The following is a 20,183-nucleotide window of genomic DNA, read 5'->3' on the forward strand; positions in this document are numbered from 1 at the left end:
TAGGTCGTGTCCTCAATATGCCTCAGTAGCCTCACTATCCCTCGGCCCATCCGACAGTGACACATCAGGTCTCCAGCCTTTTGGCCTCTCCTTTCCTCGCACAATCATACTGTACACTCCACTCTCAATCTTCTCCGTCGACTGGCGGGTCGTCTTGAGTTTCTGCGCAAACTCCTTGTTCAGTGCATAACTCCCGCCCGTGTCGAGACCTTCCAGTTCCATCCTCAGCTGTTGCATGTCGGTCAAGATAGACGAGTCTGCTGAGCCGCTCCCGCTACTCCCCGGCAATCTCCCGTTCGTCGCCATGTAGGTGATCGCGAACCGCATTAGCTCGCCCGTCATGTCGAAGACCCCTAGCACGTAGTCCTCATACGTGAGCAGGATACCCTCGGGAAGTCTTTTCGCCGCACCCTCGTAGTCAAGCAAGTGTTGGGTCTCGAGGTAATGCTGGAACAGTAGCGCTTCCATGAACTCTTGGGTGCCACCCGTGATGTTCGACCGGTACCGGTAGGCATTGATGCCCTGGAGATCCGGGATGATCCCTGTGAATAGGTCGTTGATCGTGCTGTACATCGGCTTGATTTGGTTGGTGATGGATGCGTGGATTGGTCGACCTAATTCGCGGACTCTGGTGGTTCATGAATGTGAGTTGAGTGTTTGTCTCCACTTGGCGTGTGGTCGTTCACTTACCTCTGTAGTGCGAAGATTCTTCACGATTTAAGATTCCATGTCAATAAACCATATATAGACTCTACATTTTCTAAGAATGATATTTTAAACTTACATTTTCTTACTCTGAGCAGTAATATCTCGAGATGCCTTGATGATCCTCTCCCTTCGATCATGATGCTCATCAAGTTCTGTGCGGAAGGATTCAAAGATGGGAATAAATGGCGAACCCTCCTCTGTCGATTTGGAAACAACCTCCATGCCGTTGTGGTCTCGCTTGGTCCCTGGCATGATACCAGGATCTGATAAGAAGACGACTATTGGTATGCAATTACTGCATGCTTCGATTTTAGGGAGTTTGTTTTTCAGCCTTGTGCTAAGATTCCCCAGCCCGCCTAAGTTGCCTTCCCCATCCTAGTGAAGCGCTAACAAACACGAGCTTAGGGCAGCGTGTTGAAGATGTACATTTTGATACCTGGGAATTTGTGTCCTCCGATGTTGAAGACCACGTTGACAATTACAAGTCGACAACAGGAGACGGTTGGAGGACATCTGGAGCAAGAGAATCACTTCATCGACCTTCTCCGTTCACCGCTGTCACGCCCTAACCGCGCGAGTGCTCAGCAAGAAACCGTCATGCAGCCACCGAAATGGCGTCCTTGATATCTTCCCTATTCACCTCCCCTCCTCTCGTTTTTTTCTCAGGCTTCCTCCTCCGAGCAATTCTTATGGTTTATGGCATATATCAAGATTCAGTATCCGCCCTGAAATATACAGACATCGACTATTATGTCTTCACAGACGCTGCGCGTGCTGTCGCAAGACATTCTTCACCCTACGATAGAGCCACATATCGCTACACTCCGTTGTTAGCATGGATCCTGTTACCCACCACATGGGGAGGCCTGTGGTTTCATTTCGGCAAGGCCTTGTTTGCCCTCTCGGACCTGATTGCTGGATGGCTCATTCTGACTTTGTTAAAGAAGAGGGGAATGGATGAGCAGCATGCGTTGAAGTATGCCAGTGTATGGCTGCTCAATCCTATGGTTGCGAACATCAGCACTCGAGGGAGCAGTGAGGGTCTATTATGCGTCCTGGTCATGGCTCTCTTGGGTGCCTTTGAGACAAACCAGATTGCTCTCTCCGGTGTTCTACTCGGCTTGAGTGTTCATTTCAAGATATATCCCTTCATCTATGGAGTCAGTATGCTATGGATCCTAGAGACCACATCAGCCTCAGGTTCAGCATCCTCCTTTCAGAGCATAATCCGCTTCTTCAACACACGACGCATATTACTCCTGACCACGTCCCTCTTAACCTTCACCACCCTTAACATCCTCATGTACAAGATCTACGGCCCACCTTTCCTCCATCACACATTCCTCCACCATTTCACACGCATCGACCACCGTCACAATTTTTCTCCCTACAACACCTTATTGTACATCTCCTCCGCCCATTCAGCAACCTCTCCCGCCCTCTCATTCTCATTTGAATCCGTAGCATTCATCCCACAACTCCTTCTCTCCACGGTTCTCCTCCCACTGGCCTTATCCAAACACGACCTCCCAACCACCATGCTCGCGCAGACGCTCGCCTTCGTCACCTTCAACAAAGTCTGCACCTCGCAGTATTTCCTGTGGTATTTGATTTTCCTCCCACTGTACCTGCCACACTCATCTCTCCTTGCTCGTCCCAAACTCGGGACCATAGCCCTCGTGCTTTGGATCCTCGGCCAAGCCGCCTGGCTCCAGCAGGGATACCAGTTGGAGTTCCTCGGACGGAGTACATTCGTGCCGGGGCTTTTCGCCGCGGGACTGGGCTTCTTCATCATCAACTGTTGGATCTTGGGAATCATCGTGTCGGATGTGCTGAAGAACGGCGCGAAAGGCAGATCATTGCGAGCTGAGGCAGAACCAAGCTCCACCTCACTGAAACCACTACCAGCTCCCCTGCCAGCGACCACTGGCGCTCGCAAGACAAGTAAGCTCGACGTCAGCTCGACCAAATCCGTGCACCTGGGTCCGAGAAATCGGACACTGAAGAGTAATTAAACTATGGTGCACAAAATTGCTCAAGATGATTCTGAGAGTTGGGAGCATCTGTTCGGCCCAATGCATGATACAACCCGCGCGATTCACCATAACCAGACACTCAATAAAGGGAGAGAATCGAAGGCAGCACGTCGTAACCCCGTATGACCGCGCACTCTGCATCGGACGATAGTGACGAGGTTCTGTCCTCGTGATCATGCCGAAGTTCACGAGTGAAAGCACCTATACAGTCATATATTTAGTGCAGCGAACGAAACGAATGGCCGACCAGGTCAATTGTACAGTGATTGCCTTTACATTGTTCTTCTATTTCCCGCATGCATTGTTCATATCCAGAGTGTCATTTGGGGTGAATCTGATAGTAAAATAGATAGACTTGACCCCGTCTCAAGCCCAGCCGATTGCATTGCATTCCATTTCTCTTTCCTAAGCCAACGCAATCCAATACATTCAATTCAATTCAATTCGCCAATTCCGCGCCCCTCGCTAATTTCGCTCTCAAAAGAACCACAGGTAGACAGACAGCTCCACGAGTCCATCGCTCAGCAACGTATTGGAGAGTAGCGACAAAATGAAATCAAGGTCAGGCGCCCCTCGCCTCAGCAACGATCTTGTAGCTACTCGTCTTGATACTCCGAGGCTTCCACTTGGGATACAGCGAGCAGGTACTCCCACTGCCACCGCCGTTAGCGGAGCCATTGTTACCGGCACCGCCATTAGCAGAAGCCATGCCATTGTTGGCGGACGAGCCCGGCCCTGATCCGACATCGCCACTCCCACTGCCGCTCCTTGACCCACCACGCCCGTGAGCCTTAGTCCAGCCAGAGTATTCGATTCCGTCTCCGAGTTCCTCGTAGAACACGCCAGGCCTGACCTCCCCAAGGCGCTCCACGATCTCCTCGTTCCATATCCCATACACCCTGCCGCCTTCCAGCTGCCAATATGGATTGAGGAGAGTACACGGACTGTCGAGATCTATGAAGCGGATGCGGACATATTCGAGACTGGGAAAGAAAGGGAGCGCTTCAACGGTGGCAAGCACGAGGCGTTCGAATGCGCGGATGAAAACGAGGTTCGTGATGCCCGCGCCGTCTGCGATGATGCCTCCCAGTTCGTGCGTAATGGTTTCGCCCGTCTCCGGATCGACTTCCGTGACGCGCTGCCGGCAGCAGGATTTTACGACGATTTCGAGAGCCTTCAGGCGTGGAGGTTGGCTGGTTCGAGATGAGGTGGATTGGAGGGCTGAGATCGCTGAACTCCACATGCATTCACAGATCTTGCCGGTGAAGGAGAGGGATTCCAAGTCAGGTAAGACAGGGCCAAGACGTTCGCAGAGGTGCGGCTGACCGCCGGGTGGGAAGAAGGAGGAGCCGAGTGTCGTGGGATCTTTGCTGTACATACCATCAAGGGAGATGTTGACGTGGCGGAAACGGGTGGGTAGGTCGTAGAGGATATCGTTTATGGTCATGTCTGCTTCGGGGCGGGGTTTTGCGTAGCCACAGTGCCATTCTTCGACGTTAGGGAGAGCTTGCTCGAGATTTCTCCAGTGCTTGTGTTCACGCATGATATTCCAGGCGCCACGCATCGCAAAGGTACGAATGTTGGGAAGTTGTTCTAGGGCTCGGTGGGGTGGGGTAAAGAGCACCTTGGGAAAATGTCGGATCATGTTAGACTTCTTGCAGTGGCCGCCCTCGAGGGTGAAGACACGGGCTTCGGGAAAGAAACAGGCGATATGGGAGAAGATTTGGGAGAGAGTGGCACTGTAGGCTGAGAGTTTGAAGCCGAAGCCGAGAAGGTCATTAGCCGGGAAGAGACCATCGTTGGCTTGGTGTGCCAGTTGGAGGTTAGCCGCACGGTCATTACCTCCTGGAAGTAACGTATCAAGGGAACGATTGTCAAAGGCTGCCTTGTCGCCCCATACGGGAACCCAGAATTCAATATGGCGAACATGTTTTGTCAGATGAAGATGATTGACAAAGTATTCTTTGGAATCGTCAAGACCGGTTCGGGTACCCTTGATTTTGATATGGCGGTAGATTCGTTCCTGGACCAATTCTCTCCAAGAAGCAGATACCAAAGCCAAATCCGACACGGCTTTCCTTCTTGGATGTCTCATGAGTGATGACACACTCTTGCCTCGTAATGATGTGGACCCGGCATAAATGGAATGCATATCCCCAAAGATGTGGTCGAGAATTCTCCCCTGTACCTCGAGGGGTAGATCTTCTAGGGAATTTGTGGGTTCTGGTTCTGATTCTAGTTCTGACTGTTGATCTTGTCTATCTGCTTCTTCGGGGTCATGCATATCCGAGTCATCTTGCATTTGGATGTTGAGCTGATTCATCTCCTGTAGGGGTGTGTTGGTAGCCTTAATAGTCAATACCCCGACAGACTGACCACGAGGCTGGTCAGTGGTGTTCAGATCCTGAATAGAAGTGATTGAAGGAGCGCGTCTTCGAGGAGTGGACAAGGGAGGAAATCGAACATCGGATCTCGAGTATTTGGACATGGAGGAGAAGTGGTGTTCATAAAGATCTTGTGACTCGCTCGAGTCGTTGTCCAGAACCATCTCCTGGACGCGCATGATGAATCGCTGATACTACAGACGTCGGACATGCGATTGTGCTGGACAGAGGTCAAAGCGAGCGTCTGTTGCCGCAGCAGGCGTAGGCAGGTAGGACCGAAGAGGTGTGCGCATGTGTTATGTGTTGTGAGGTGTGTTGTAAGATAGCGTGACAGTGAATGATTATGGTAGATGAATAGATCAGGCTGCAAATAAATGCCTCGTATTCCAAGATGTATGCCTTGTGGTTGCACGAATAGGCGGACGTGGACACTGCAGTGCAGTGGTAGTGAAAATATCAGCCGGGGGATACCAAGATGGAACTCGGGTCGGGGATGAGATGTTTTTGGCGGCTGTGGCTGAGGTCCTCGGGGCTGTCCCAGCGGGGAAACCGGTCACGGGGGGTGAGCTCAGCACTTGGGTTATTCAGACACAAATCTTAGTAAGGAGGTGAAAAATTGTTAACGTATATAGTATGTTGATGTTATATTTGTGGATTTTGTTGGTGCGTGACTATGTAGAGTGGAGGGAGCTGAAAAGAAGTCCAGATGTCGGTTAACAGTGAAGAGCGGTGGCTCTCTAGTATTTACTTGCTGGTGTTTTAGGTGGTGAATCTGCCGCCGGAGCCTCCTTAGCCACCTTAGCCTCCGTAACAAACGAGTCAGCAGCGACAGCCTAAGCACAGCCTCATTCCGTAGTCCCTTTAGGCGCTTACAGGCTCAGCCATTAGCCACTGGTATCCCTTCCCCTACAGCCTTGCCAAGCGAAACCGTTATGATCGAAGGACAGCCTCCTTCAGCCCCTAGATAAATCAAGAAACTTGCAAAGTGCCAAACTAGCTGGATTTTCCGTGAACCTGAGAGTCCCTCTTGCCATGCATAGAGGTCTCGCAGTACGGAGCTAAATGCACCGGATATTTCAAGGTTATGCTTGCAGGAACGATCCCTGTCTGTCTGTATCCAGTTGAAGGAAATTGATAACGGCAAATTGCGCAATCAAACTCCTTCACAATTTGACACATTCATTGACACGCCTTTTTTACCCTCACCTGACACTCGTTGCCTGCCTATATGTTCGACCGTTGAAATCTTCCACATCAGATAGAACCACATGCAAGGGATCATATCTCTTCAGGCTATCAATATACATATAGATTGTCTTCTGTCCACCTCCGACTCAACTCCTTCTCTAGTAGTGGCCAGTACTATCAAAACCAAAACGCATTATATGAAAAGGCAACTGGTGAGCATATCAAGACTTCAGTCCCGCTTTCGCTCGTGAAGCACCTTAGGACTGGCTGGAACTGCCAAATGCATTTCTTGGACTTCTACAAAGCTTTATACGCTTTGTGGCTCTGGAAACCAGGCCCGGGCATACATACATGAATGCTTCTCATCGACATCATGAAGGCATGATCAGGACTCTAAGGCACAAGCAGATGGCGCTTTCCTCTCTCATACCATCTCACAGAGCTGCGAAACCACGGGGCTATCTTTCCTCAGCCGGTAGCCGTATCCTAAACATACGCTGCAAGAATCAGCCGTCCTGTCAGGATCGAGACCACGATGCACAGTTGAACATACGCTTAATACTTCCTTGATCGGTCAAGTTCAGGGTTTAGCAGACATTTCCCGACGAACTGGGCAGAGAATTTCCAGGTTGAAAAGAGCCCTTCATAAAACTTTACAGCTGAAGGCAGGCCAAGAGCAAGGGCGAAAGCTAATCGGTCTTGGCTCCATTTACCAGTGAGCCAGAGGTAGGTACTTAAGTATCCATTCGACAAAGGCACGGATGCTCCGATCTATCGAAGTACTCCAGATTCCAGAAATGGACTTGGTTGGTTCGTGTTCAGGCCCGAGGAGCCCTTTCCCATTGTGCATAACACCGCGTGGAGGCGCTCCTCCAAAAGGTCTTGGCTATCCTGGAATGCTCCTCCCATCGCTGTAAAAGGAAAGAACATCTACATTGCTAGCCTCTATCAGGATTTTGGGCAGAACTTAATCTTTGGCCTGGACGCGGGAGGTGTGGAACGAAGCGCGTGCGCCAGCCACCTCTGTTCTAGACGTCGATGCGCCAAGCTCCTTCACTTGGCACTCAGCTTTCAGCAACCAGGCGGATGCATCATTTATAAACGTATCCGGACTGACGAATGGAAAACCATCACTGACGGTCGCGAGCGCCAGCTCTCTTGGTGCCCAGTTGCATGAGACCCTTGTGGTCGATATCATCTCTGGGATTGAGCGACCGGTACGAATTGAGGAGACGAACGCTTCACAGCGCCACCCTTTGGAGGCCTAGCTAGGGTCTAGAGCTTGACGCAAGATACTTCAGCTCAGCCGCAAACTCTGAGTTTCGCCAATGCAATGTCCTTCACAAGCGAACCGGTAACATGGAACGATCTCGCCCCGGACATCGAATAGCGGAAGGGCGCTTGAGCATTAAGACCAAGATCGCCCCTAGGATGTCTTCTAACACTCATACTCACAGCATATGAGAAATGATTCTCAGTATTGTCTAGATTGGTTCTGGTCATCAGCATCGATCACGCCAACTCCTTTTTGCGTGATTTCTTGATTGAGCTTTAGCTGGGAGGTCTACCAATTACCTCAATCTATGGCAGCCATATATCCACCACCCCCATCCTACGGAGCTACAAGAAGCGGACAATTGCCCGCTTTCATTACTGGCTCTGAAGAATTTGATGTGCGGCGTCTTATTCGAGAAGCTGAGAACACGGAGAGACAAGTGTCCGAAGCTCTTCAGAGGACAAACCTAACAAGACGAGAAATCACTGAGCTCCTTATAACTTGCCATGAAAAGGCTCAACAGATCACCTCCGCCACTAAGAAGGTCGAAAGTGAAACTCAAATGGGTGCTGGGCTATCTCGTCCGATACAAGCACAATCGGGATTAACAGTGAGCAATCGATGGCCCCTACTGCCCGTTCATCCATCGCCGTTTATCGCGTGAACTCCATAACTTACCAATTTCTTGATATTAGCATCAGACGCACGACCCGCTGTTTGAAGATTTGGTGCAATACATCCAAAAGAAAGAGAAAGATCAGCATGATTCGGGGTTCCGCCAGGGAGGCTTCCCTAGCGATGCGAAGGATTCGTACCAAGTGAACCAGACTGCGCGCGAAGATTTGGGCAAGCTGCAAGGGGTTGAGCGCCGTCTTAGGGGTTGTATACTTGAATTATCTAAGTGGAATGAAGGGACGTCCGTCTAAGATCCCAGCATCCAATTGCGAGTCATAAAGACGGTGTACACCAAGCTGGGAAGTAGATCTTTAATAGGCTTATGAATGGTGAGGATATTCATGAGGCTTGAGAAGGTTACATAGCGGCAGAGATTCCCCGTGATCGTTGGAATCGCCGTTCATCTGAAGGCCCAGTCGGTCTTCTGCAGTACTGTTACTATTGTGAATTGATAATGTAGACTGGGGGGTCTGCCGAGATAAGTCTGCTGAAAATAAACTCATTCGAGACTAAATTGACTATCGTTGGCCATCAACACAGCCTGTAACAAAGCTCAAGTGTCCACAATTCATAATAATTGCTCATCCTCTGGCCAGCTGCTGAATGCAAGACTTAATTCATGCTGAGAAGGACTAAGCCAAGGCGAAGACACCCTCTTTCAGCACAGACTTTCAGTTCTAGACCCTTGAGTAGGTTCAATGATTACACCATCTCAACCCAAGCCGCGTTCCTAAGCGAGATATAGATTGATCTCGCCCCAGTGTCACAGATACAAAATCTCTCAAGTATTTCTCCATCTCTTTCAGAATTGTACAACACTCTTTGCTTTGAGAGAATTGAATAGTCTCTTCGTGGCAGATTTCACTACATAAACAGACAAGGTAAGCGGTACAACTCCGACTATCTACAGAACGAGAGTGGGATTAAGAATACATCACTAGCGACACCATATCGTTGCCAAATCCCTAGTTAGGAGCGACCAAAAACGAAATATCTACAACAAGTCACAACTACAATCATGTCCAACATCGATGTGCAACCAATGGTCGACAAAGCTCGTGATCTAAGTCAGCGAGCGGAAATAGAAGCAAGAGACGGGAACCCAGATCATCGGAACACTCAGTTGATCAAGGAATGTCGGGCAATGGTTCAGGAATTCATTGAGGCCGAGGAAAAGATCAAGAATGAACTCAATGAGCTGCAGGAGACCCCTCCGGATGAGAATGTGAGTAGGCCGCCTTTTGGTTTGCATTCTTCTGCAACGAAGCTGCATGAAGTGTCCAATCTCTATAAGCAATAGCTAACTCGTATTTTCAGAGCCACGGACGGGGCGGTGCCGGTGACAAGCTCAGGAAGCTAGATTCCAAGCTGAATAACTTGAAAGAGGCCCACCGCAGTTTGGAGAGGAACATGGGAGGTTTATATCGTAGATAGGCATAAAACGCAATCGTATCCTCGGTCGTCTCTCTCCGGCACCAGTGTGAGGTCTTGTCTTTTATGAATATCTTTTCGATTTGATCTTTCAAACCTTCGGTTTCCGCTTCGGGTTAGTTCTTACTGGGCAGAAGGAAACCCGTGGTACTGTTAACACCGGGTGGCTTAAGTGTTGGGCTATGTGACTCCTTATCCTGCTACTACTTCCATCATCCTTCGAGGAGTGACACTAATCATCCATCTTGATCAACGGGGAATCAGCCTCACCGCGGGCGAGCCGCATGGAGCTTGCCATTTGACAGAGCTGTAAATCTTCCAAATGCATGTTTTACTATGCTAGCTTATGCCTATATGATCGGAGGCCATCTAAAGTTGCTCCAACTTTTGGTCGTATGTTATGCCTCCTAGTCGCCTGGCATCATCCATCCATGCCAGTACCCTGAGACTCTCCTCCGCCCCTATCACACACGGTTGTTTGTTGAATACTGCCGCCGCTATGACATCCGCCTGATACCAGATTCCCCAACCACTGACAGGTTTCTTGATTACCTCGTTCTTTTCCGTGCCATCCTCGTTCAAGTGGGCAGACCCATACCACTGCACATGCAACTCCTCAGGTCGGATGGGTGGGAACGGAATAGCCACCGATGCCTCTGTGGCTTCAATCCTGACAGAAGGAGCGGCTTTCTGCGCACCCAGGCGAACGTAGAACGGAGGCTTGCTCGACCCTGGGAGAGTCATGCTGGTGGTGACGATAGCGGTGGCACCCTTATTCGCGAGCACGACAGTGTTGATGTCGTCAACCTCACCAGGCCTCTCAGGAACGCTCCAAGAACTGCAGTGCAGCACTTTGGTTTCACCGACCTCCACTCCATTGAGTGCAAGATCCGCCCAAGTCAGGGCATATACGCCCTGGTCTAGTAGAGCACCCGCACCAGCTGTTTTATCGAGAAATCGAGATGTGTCTTGGAGGTCCGATCCAACGATGGGAAATGAGAAATCGGAGTACACCCTCCTCACCTTTCCAATCTTGGGCAAGAGCTCTTCTGTCAGATACCTCGTGGCAGGTAAATAGCGTGTCCACATGGCTTCCATGAGGACGACACCCTGCCGATTCGCAAGTTCGATGCATTTTCGGTATTGCGCAGCATTCATGGTCGCTGGCTTCTCGACTAGGATGTTTCTTTTGCACTCGAGGCCTTTCATTATCTCTTCATAATGCAATGGGTGCGGTGTTGAGATGTATACGATGTCGAAATCGCCCTGCTCCAGCATCGTCTGCCATGAGTTGTAGACCGTTACGGATTCAGAATCAGGAATCTTGTTGTCTTTGAACCATTTCTGGGCGCGTTCATTTGTGCCCGTCGTACTAATTGCGACCAGCTTGTGTTCATATTGTGCATCTTCCCGCCCGAGTAGATCAGGCAGGAAGGTTGAAGCAATGCTGGATAGGGAAAGTGCCGCCCAACGGCATGTCTGCTTTCCTTCCATTGGAATGCAACTTTCGTAGACTTTTGATTTGAAGTATTCGTGATGCCTCGTCCGGAACAGCAGAATTGTTCTCTTGGATTATCTGGTTCCAGATCTGCCGAGTAGATAGTTCTCGTTCCTGGAAGACTGTTAATTAAGTGCCGAATGCTTGTCCGGGACCGATATTGTGAGCGCTATGAGGCTGATGAAGAGAGCTAGCATCCTCCACTGGTGCGCCAAGGCGACAACATAAGAGTTGATCTAACTCTTCACAATTGGACAGAGTGAATCGCAGAGAAAGATGTGTCGAACGGCGTGCTTTGGTCTCTAGAGTCATGGCACATGTTGGAATCAGCCTTTTAGCCGTGATCATGTCTATTGCCAGCAACGAACTACAACGGAACGGTTCAATCGACGACCGAACGTCTCATCATGAACGGCTCGTTCTCGCCGCCAGACTCCAACGAATCCCCCAACTTAGCTCCCCAGAAAACAAATTGTTCTGCTTCTGTTCCACGGATGTTTGCCCCGGACGATGGGCTAGTAGCCGAATCCTATTTGCCGGAAACAAACTCCACTCCACCACTCTCCACAATCCCCTCTCTTCCTCATTTTTATTACTAAGTTGACTAGTCTGGTCACTGCAAAGATTCGGACAATTTCTTTCTTGACTGTTTAGCCTTTTAGCCGTTTAGCCCCTTAGAGTCACCTTTATGCCCAGATTCTCGTAAGCTTATTCTCGGTTTCCTCTGCTGCTCATGGGGCTTGGGGTTGCAAACCCCTATTGTCATGTCAATGAGATCAATCACACCTGGTCAATAGATTGAACTAGACTGGCTTCATGTCCCCAACAGTGTGGATTGTGTGGGAGACTCGCGGAGAAACACCTGAGGGTGACATAAGTCTGCCATGCAAAATCTGGGGATGAACCCCCTGCGGCCGGAGCTCGGGCAAGTGGCATTTTATGATCCATGTGGATGACGACCTTGAATCCATTCTGCACAGAATACTATATATATATCTCCACATCCCTACCTTGGGACCTCATGCATTGTCTTATACTCAAAGAAAGCATCTACCCTTGCCAATATTCCGTTCATTGTATTCATACACGACGTCCATCAACATGGGATTCCAACCGTGGCGTGCCATCCCTGGTAAGGGAGTCTTGCTGTTGCTCAATCTTGTCAGCGCCGTCGCCCTGATCTACGAAGGTTACAATCAAGGTGTCTACGGCAGTGTCTCTGGGACCCCTGGCTTTATTGCCATGTCCGGCATCGGTCACGACTCTACCGTTACCCAAACCACCAAGCAAGGCGGTCTTGCTGCAGCATATTATTTTGGAGCAATTTTTGGGGCCTTCATCGGTGGATGGCTTGGTGACAAGCTTGGAAGGAAGAAGGCTGCTTTCATTGGCTCTATTCTATCGCTTTTGGGCTCCGCCCTGCAATGCGGCTCGATCAACTCTAACATGTTCATCTGCTCCAGAGTCATTTCGGGGCTCGGGATCGGTTTCATCAACAACATCATGCTCTCTTGGGTGTCGGAGTTGACTCAGGCCCACGATCGAGGATCCACTTTCTCTCTCGTCTTCGTCTCAAACTTTCTCGGCATTTTCCTCGCCAACTGGATCAATTTCGGAATCCGCACCAGCGGCGATGAGTTTAGATGGCGATTCCCTCTGGGCTTCATGTGCATTCCCATGTTGATTGTTACAGTGGCTATCCCTTTTGTCCCAGGTGAGTCATCAGTCTTTTGGCAGTTTAGTGAGAGAGTGAATCTAACAGGATGTCAGAATCTCCCAGGTGGCTCATGGCAAACCATCGTGACTCAGAGGCCATTGAAATCCTGTGCAAGATCCGTGGTGACAAAAATGCGTCTGATCCAGAAATAATCAGAGAGGTTGAACTGATCAGCGCCGTTGTCGAGGCTTCCTACCACAAACGAAACAACTATATCAACATTGCTCTCGGCGGTCGCTACTCCGGCAAGCTTCATCTTGGCCGTCGCGCTGTCCTTGGATTGGCTCTTCAGCAGATTCAACAGTGGACAGGTATTTTGGTCATGGTATCCTGGGCCACCCAACTCTTTGAGCTTGCGAGCTTCGACTCCTACAAAGCTTCCTGGATGTCAGGACTTTTGAATACCACCGGTGTCATTGGTACTGCAGCGGCAGCCCTCGTTATCGATCGCATGGGCCGTAGGCTGTGTCTCCAGGTTTCCTTCTTGATTCAGGGTGTATCCTTGTTCCTGGTGGCAGCCCTGATCAAGACATCTCAGGATCGAGTCCTGTCCGATCCTTCGAAGTCTCAGGCTCTCGGAACAGCGGCGTCCTCATTCACCTTCACCTTCGTCTTTTTCTTCACCATGTTCAACATCGTGCCATGCTGGATTTACGGGACCGAGATCTGGCCCCAAGAGGTCCGCGCAAAGGGCTACTCGTTCACCATCCTAGGCTGGGCAATCGGCTGTGGCGTGACAACATTTGTCATCCCAATTATGCTTTCCAACATTGGATGGTGGTCTTTCATCTTCTTCGGCTGCATGAACTTTGTAGTCATGCCTATCATCCACTTCTTCTACCCTGAGACCGCAGGACGTTCGCTCGAAGAAGTCGACCTCCTCTTCGCCAGCGACTCCCTGCTGGTCAGCAAGAACATGGCCGAGTATAACCGCCGTGTTGCTGAGGCTGGCGGAAACATCGCGGTCGCTGCCCGGAAGCTTCTCGACGAAGTTGATGGTGAGGATAAGTTGGATCCAAGTCGAGTGTCGATTAGTGCCGTTGGAGAGAGTCGTGGTAAGATTGATCCCGAGAAAGATCATGTGGAGGCATCCTTTGTAAAGTCATCACCATGATGTCTGGGATGTAGTTGAGGGGCAATATGTTCCTACATATCAAAGGAGAGAGGTGGATTGTTAAAGAGGAAAATAATTCATCCATATGCAGATAGTGTAAATTTGACTTGTTACCTGATCTTAAGCCTTCAAGAGTTTGTGTACTGCATAATTGCAAGTTCAAATTGCCCGGGTTTATGAGTGTCCAAAGCTTTCGGTGATGTATGGCATGCCTGTAGCCCTGCAGCAGTGGCTCGTCAACCAAAGATCGTTGGATTAATATACTATCAACATTCCAGTCATTTCTTGAATATATAACTATAATTCATACGCCTCTGTGAGATATATAGAATTTCTAAGTGACTAATCTATGGTTCCAGACGGGGAAATGCCTCCTGCTACTCAATTTAAAACTGCAGGATGCTTCCAGGAAGTCGCACCACCATCAAGCAGTAAATCCTGGCCTGTATACCAACCACTCGCCTTGGAAGAGCACAACCACAAAATCGCGCCTTTCAGCTCTTGCGGCAACGCAATCCTCCCAAACAAAGTTTCCTTTTCAAACTGCTTGACCAGATCGGGTTGCTCCGTCTGCAAGCCGCGCATCATGTCCGTCATCGTGTAGCCGGGACTGAGACTGTTGACTCGAATTCCGTAGCGGGATAACTCCATTGCCACCGGTTTCACAAGCCCCTTTATGGCAGCCTTAGACGCTGTGTAACATGAGATCTGCTGGGCGGTGCTGGCGATGTAGGTGGCGATACTGGCAATAAAGACGATACTCCCGGTCGTGGCGTCCTTTGCAGGTACATCGCCGTGCTGAGATTTGTACTGTTCGACCATGACATTGGCGCAGGCTTGCGCAACAAGGAAGAACCCATTGACGTTGATGGCGAAGGTGCGTTGAAGATTTTTGTCAGACGTTGTTAAGAAGGATTCATCGGATACGACGCCGGCAGCGTTAATGTTGATGTCAACTCTGCCGAAGTCCTGGACAATCTTCGAGAGCGTGCTGACCACGTGGTCGCGGACAGTGATGTCAATGGAGTAGTACTTGACTTTGACGTTGTGTTGTGAGCCCAATTCGTGTAATGCCGATGATGGTTGGGGAAGGATGTCCAACACGGCAATATTGCAGCCTGCTGACGCGAGGGTCTCTGCAAATGCAAGGCCGAGTCCTCGAGCTGCTCCCGATATCACTGCGGTCTGATGTTTCAAATCGAACTAAACACCCTGTCAATCTATGTTCTCGGAATGCTTCCTATACATACCATATCCATTGCGTGAAAAATGGTTGTCTGCTTAGAGATCCTCCTCACCGGGACGTACTGGTGGTTTTAGTGCTTGTTCAAAGGGTGATTGTCAAGCACTGTTGCATAGTCATGAGCAGGACACGCTCCCCCTTATGGTGATTGCACAGGTCACGTGCTCAGATCTCATTTTGATTTCAAGCCCATCAAAAATTCACCTCTCTAGCATTGCCCCAGGGAGCGGTTGCCACGACACTTGCGTCGACGAATCAATGAGGTGTGACTGGTAGTATCTTTGCAAATGGAGAAAGAGGACTGAAATTAGGGGAAATGGAGGTAAACTGATGGGGTACCCTTGCTTCTGTGGAGCAAGTTCGGCTGATAATGCCGATGCGGTCGCCTCGCTGGACTCGGCTAAAAGGCTGAATGGGTTTATTGGTTGACCAGTCCTGCTCATGCTGATCCCAAAGGGTCTTTCCAGGCGCTAATTAAGTCTGGAAGGGAGTGCTCGGCGAATTGCCTGAATATGCCCATCCAGACATTATTGCGACGCCTTCAGGAAGCTGACTCTGGATATGAGTACTTCTTTTTCCAATAATCAAATTTCTTTGATCTTCAGATCTCGGTATCAATCACAAGAACACAGTCACCATGTCACCCTCAGTAACAACCAGTCAATTTGGCAGCCAGACAAACGGATATTCAAATGGTTTCACCAATGGCCATCATGAAAAAGGGTTGGATTTAACGGTGCTTGGACTAAATTCCGGCACGTCGATGGATGGTATTGATTGCGCATTATGCCGGTTTAGACAAGAGTCACCTGAGTCGCCAATGCATTTCGAGCTGCTTGCATATGATGAAGTACCGCTGGAGCCCAAGATCAAAAAACGCGTTATGGAAATGATCTTGCATAACAGAACAACTCCCGAAGAGTTGTCGGAGGTCAATGTCCTGCTGGGCGAGACCTTCGCTGCGGCTGTGAAGGAGTTCTCTCATAAACAAGGTGTCCCTCTGGAGAAGATCGATGCATTGGGATCGCACGGCCAGACAATCTGGCTGCTAAGCATGCCAGAGCGAGGTCAGACCAAATCAGCTTTGACGATGGCTGAAGGGTCGATTCTTGCGTCAAGAACAGGAATCACATCTGTCACAGATTTCCGGATCTCAGACCAAGCAGCTGGTCGACAGGGCGCACCTTTGATCGCATTCTTCGACTCACTAGTTCTTCATCACCCTACCAAACTTAGAGCATGTCAGAATATCGGTGGCATAGCGAATGTCTGCTTCATTCCCCCGGATAAGGAAGGCAAATTGAACCCAGACTTTTTCGACTTTGACACGGGCCCGGGCAACGTCTTCATTGATGCGGCAGTGCGATACTTTACCAACGGAGAGCGCGAGTACGACAAGGATGGCGAGATGGGCGCTGCAGGGACCGTGGATCAGGAGATGGTGGACAACTTCCTGCAAAATTTCCCGTATTTCAACCTTGAACCACCAAAGACCACAGGCCGCGAGGTGTTCAGGGATACCATTGCGCACAGACTGATCGAAGAAGGCAAGGCCAAGGGACTGTCAGCAAACGACATTGTCGCAACAATAACTCGCATCACTGCGCAAGCCATTGTCAACCATTACCAGAGATATATGCCACAGCAGTACGGGCCTCTTGCAGAAATTTTCATGTGCGGTGGCGGAGCGAGAAATCCAAACATCACGCGATATATGCAAAAAGCTTTCCCTGATACGCGAATCGTGATGCTTGACGAGGCTGGCATCCCGGCGGATGCAAAGGAAGCCATCACTTTTGCATGGCAAGGAATGGAGGCAATTGTGGGACGGAGTATCCCAGTACCGACCAGGGTGGAGACACAGAGACAGTTTGTGCTTGGGAAGGTCAGTCCTGGTGAGAATTATCGCCGGGTTATGAAGCATGGAATGGATTTTGGCGCAGGGAGCGAACATTTGGAACCAGTAACGGACTTGGTGAATTACATCAGAGGCAAGGTCTTTAACAACAAGTGGTGAACATATTTGTCACGACTTTGTGGGGAATTTATCCTGGGGGCGTTGAGGCAGAAGCTGCAAAGCGTGGGATTTTCGTTTTCGTACCTCTGTCCCAGTAACCCTCCTTTACCAGAGGAAGTGGAGGATTTGCATGAACGTGTGGCGAGGTTTGGGTAGATAGACAGGCGGCAAAACTTGAAGCGCCACAGGCTGATTTGCCCCCTCTACCATGAACCCTCCATCACGCGCCGTGAATGCATTTCTGTGTCTCAAAATTGCTGAGAGTGGTTGGAGAGCTCAATACTCACCTAGGGAAATAAAACAATTCAACTGAAAATCGGTGTCATACGCGTATATACGTATATACGCAATGTGATGTCCAAGTGATAAGTTGATTCTACCAACCTAGATACATCCAGAAGAGGCCGAGTGCTGTTCTAGAGCACGGTTTAGGCCAAATGCATGTCTTGGCAGCATTAGTCCTATTGAGGCCTAGTGGTGTTGGCAAACAGCAACATGAAAACTTGCGGCTACCTTGCCTACCTAGCTAGGTAGGGATCTAGGTATTCACATTGCCCCCTATGTATCTAAAACAGCTTGTTTGCCCGGCAAACATCGTTTCTTCACGCTACGGACCAACTCAATTTCTACCTCCGGTGCTGCATTTCTGGTCCTTTGTCAGTCACGAGTAGCCTTGTTTCTCTTACAGTGTATTTGTGGTGGTAAGAGAGGCCACAGATCTGCACTTGGGTGAACGTCATGTCGGCCTCCGGACGGCAGACGACCAAGTCAAGACGTATCACGCGAGCATGCGATTACTGCCACAAACGTAGCATTCGCTGCATCAATACTACTGGCTTGCAGTGTCAAAAGTGCATCGAGTTCGACCAGCCATGTACATACGACCGAGCAGCAAAGAGACGAGGCGTCAAGCCAAAGTCAGGACCTAGAGCCTTTTTACCTACCCAACCCCCTCGAAATTCCGCGTCTGAGGAAGGTATGTTTGACACATTTTTATTGGCAACACCCCATTCGTAACCTTCCGACGAGGCTGGCCGATGGCGTAATTGATCGCATAATACTGACGGCTTCTAGCGCATCTTAAGTCAACATCTCAGCCATGGAGGGCTCCGGTAGTTGCCAGCCAAGCCGTGGTGATGAGTCTCGTCGAGGTTTACTTTGAGATAGTATACCCGATCTTCCCACTCTTCCACAGGTCGACATACATTCGAAAGGTGGGTCTCACCGGGTAGCGTCGTTCTCCTTGCCGGCGAGAGACATTATCAGAAGATGGTCTTCTTCCGCGGCGCTGACAAACATTGGTAGATATCCAGAGGCGACTATACTACGGACAAGGACTTGTTCCCAGTGACCATGGCAGTCTGTGCTCTAGTGTCCGCTCGCGTTCGGGACCAAGCAATCTTCAATTCTTCTTGGGACGTTGAAGAATTATCCGAAACGCCTTCGGAGACCTTCTATGATGCTGCTATTCGTTACAGTGCCGGCCACGAAGACTGCAGGAAAGCTCACTCTCTCAATACACTACGATGTTTTGCTTTGCTTGCCCTCACAGCCATTCAATATGGCAAAATTCGCGAAATGCAGCTGTACCTGGGAAACTATCACACTTTCGTGGCTATGGATGGGTTACATGATGAATCGAACTGGCCTAAAAACATTGGAATCGTTGAGACGGAAGAGAGGCGGCGATTGGTGAGTCATCCCAAGCATTGCAAGATTTTCTGCTGATCAATCAATAGATTTGGTCCATGTACACCTTGGAGGTCTATTCATCCATAATTTGGAACGGGGTCACACGATGTCGGGCACAGCAGATCAAAGTTGCCTATACTACGGAGATGGACGACGATTTGTTCAATGACTTGGGCTACAATCAACCAGCATTATCTCCGGTTGACATTGGGCCAAGCCCCGGTGGCAGGTGGGATGATGTGAAAACCGGCAGCTGGCTCTGTGGATGGAACTTCACGACCGATCTATATCGGATCCTAGAGTTTGTTATTACCAACTTTCGCGACCAAAAGCGACACAAGCGTACGTCGCTTAGCGATATGTTCGATAATAAGACTGCCCTTTCCGCCTCTTCGGTCCAGGACTCCATCATGGCGGCGTACCGCAATCTTCCACGCTGTTTTAAAGAATTTCCAGAAGTAACATGCAACCCCTCAAGGTGAGTCTTCCGCCTGGTGAGCGTGGGACGCTAATGACCGTACCAGTGATCGATATGGATTTCAGGCCGCCAACATCACCGCTACTATCCAGTTACTTCGAATGATGCTGTTTGCCTCAGCCGGCGGCACAATCGAAGAACGTTGTAAGATTGCGAGTGAGGTCGTGGATGCCTTCATGCGCATTCCGGTTGCTTATCTGAGAGCCATAAGTTCTCCACTCCTTCATCACCTTGCTGGTATTGGCGCTATTCTAGGCAGTGTTCTTGAGGAGCCTCTCAGCGATATTGCTTATCAGCAAGTGAGAGTCGTGTTGCTGTCAATTGCACAACTTCTTGAGAATCTCGACCATGGTATCCATTCAGCTATCAATGCCCAGCGCCTGCGAGACTTGGTAGCGCAAATTGAGAGCCATTGGAATCAACTCCGCAATTGTTCTGAAGGCGAGGCCAGTCCTCAGGCCAATTCGACCTTTCAAACTTCCCACGGCCTGCGTCATCCCGACATGCTGAGGACCATACCTTCTCAGCTGGCCACAAGTATATTTGAAGACTGGCCCTGGAATCTTGGGCTTATGCAAGCCGCAGACAGTTGGTCGCCTAACAATCTGGTCTCAGACGTTGGGGATTAAGGCGTGAGAATTGACGCGCCGAGCGAAATTTTCATTCCATGGTATTCAGAAGTTCCAGTTCTTGCTAGCGACTAAGAGAACGAAGAATCCTACCTCT

General features: G+C 49.8%; 9 protein-coding genes across 9 annotated transcripts; 5 read left to right on the top strand and 4 right to left on the bottom strand.

The window, feature by feature from the left end:
• Positions 1-12: 12 nt before the first annotated feature.
• LTR84_004347 (uncharacterized protein) lies at positions 13-960 on the bottom strand (the record flags this gene model as incomplete). The annotated part of the gene is made up of 3 exons (XM_064847924.1): positions 13-628; positions 691-708; positions 785-960. The coding sequence occupies 3 exons, from the start codon at positions 958-960 to the stop codon at positions 13-15; spliced, it is 810 nt and encodes a 269-aa protein (XP_064704463.1).
• A 359-nt stretch (positions 961-1,319) lies between these two features.
• GPI14 (GPI mannosyltransferase 1) lies at positions 1,320-2,723 on the top strand (the record flags this gene model as incomplete). The annotated part of the gene is made up of 1 exon (XM_064847925.1): positions 1,320-2,723. One exon carries the CDS (start codon positions 1,320-1,322, stop codon positions 2,721-2,723), a length of 1,404 nt encoding a protein of 467 aa, XP_064704464.1.
• A 583-nt stretch (positions 2,724-3,306) lies between these two features.
• Positions 3,307-5,307, bottom strand: LTR84_004349 (uncharacterized protein; the record flags this gene model as incomplete). The annotated part of the gene is made up of 1 exon (XM_064847926.1): positions 3,307-5,307. The coding sequence occupies one exon, from the start codon at positions 5,305-5,307 to the stop codon at positions 3,307-3,309; it is 2,001 nt and encodes a 666-aa protein (XP_064704465.1).
• A 3,978-nt stretch (positions 5,308-9,285) lies between these two features.
• On the top strand, positions 9,286-9,701 carry LTR84_004350 (uncharacterized protein; the record flags this gene model as incomplete). Its single annotated transcript, XM_064847927.1, has 2 exons — positions 9,286-9,492; positions 9,585-9,701. The coding sequence occupies 2 exons, from the start codon at positions 9,286-9,288 to the stop codon at positions 9,699-9,701; spliced, it is 324 nt and encodes a 107-aa protein (XP_064704466.1).
• A 366-nt stretch (positions 9,702-10,067) lies between these two features.
• Positions 10,068-11,192, bottom strand: LTR84_004351 (uncharacterized protein; the record flags this gene model as incomplete). Its single annotated transcript, XM_064847928.1, has 1 exon — positions 10,068-11,192. One exon carries the CDS (start codon positions 11,190-11,192, stop codon positions 10,068-10,070), a length of 1,125 nt encoding a protein of 374 aa, XP_064704467.1.
• A 1,105-nt stretch (positions 11,193-12,297) lies between these two features.
• On the top strand, positions 12,298-14,027 carry LTR84_004352 (uncharacterized protein; the record flags this gene model as incomplete). Its single annotated transcript, XM_064847929.1, has 2 exons — positions 12,298-12,910; positions 12,967-14,027. The coding sequence occupies 2 exons, from the start codon at positions 12,298-12,300 to the stop codon at positions 14,025-14,027; spliced, it is 1,674 nt and encodes a 557-aa protein (XP_064704468.1).
• Positions 14,028-14,408: 381 nt separating this feature from the next.
• Positions 14,409-15,286, bottom strand: LTR84_004353 (uncharacterized protein; the record flags this gene model as incomplete). The annotated part of the gene is made up of 2 exons (XM_064847930.1): positions 14,409-15,230; positions 15,278-15,286. The coding sequence occupies 2 exons, from the start codon at positions 15,284-15,286 to the stop codon at positions 14,409-14,411; spliced, it is 831 nt and encodes a 276-aa protein (XP_064704469.1).
• A 621-nt stretch (positions 15,287-15,907) lies between these two features.
• On the top strand, positions 15,908-17,287 carry LTR84_004354 (uncharacterized protein; the record flags this gene model as incomplete). The annotated part of the gene is made up of 1 exon (XM_064847931.1): positions 15,908-17,287. One exon carries the CDS (start codon positions 15,908-15,910, stop codon positions 17,285-17,287), a length of 1,380 nt encoding a protein of 459 aa, XP_064704470.1.
• A 1,353-nt stretch (positions 17,288-18,640) lies between these two features.
• LTR84_004355 (uncharacterized protein) lies at positions 18,641-20,086 on the top strand (the record flags this gene model as incomplete). Its single annotated transcript, XM_064847932.1, has 3 exons — positions 18,641-18,979; positions 19,027-19,457; positions 19,504-20,086. 3 exons carry the CDS (start codon positions 18,641-18,643, stop codon positions 20,084-20,086), a joined length of 1,353 nt encoding a protein of 450 aa, XP_064704471.1.
• Between the last annotated feature and the right edge of the window lie 97 nt (positions 20,087-20,183).

This window comes from Exophiala bonariae, assembly GCF_035927105.1.
Source record: "Exophiala bonariae strain CCFEE 5792 chromosome Unknown scaffold_19, whole genome shotgun sequence".
Taxonomy (NCBI): Eukaryota; Fungi; Ascomycota; class Eurotiomycetes; order Chaetothyriales; family Herpotrichiellaceae; genus Exophiala; species Exophiala bonariae.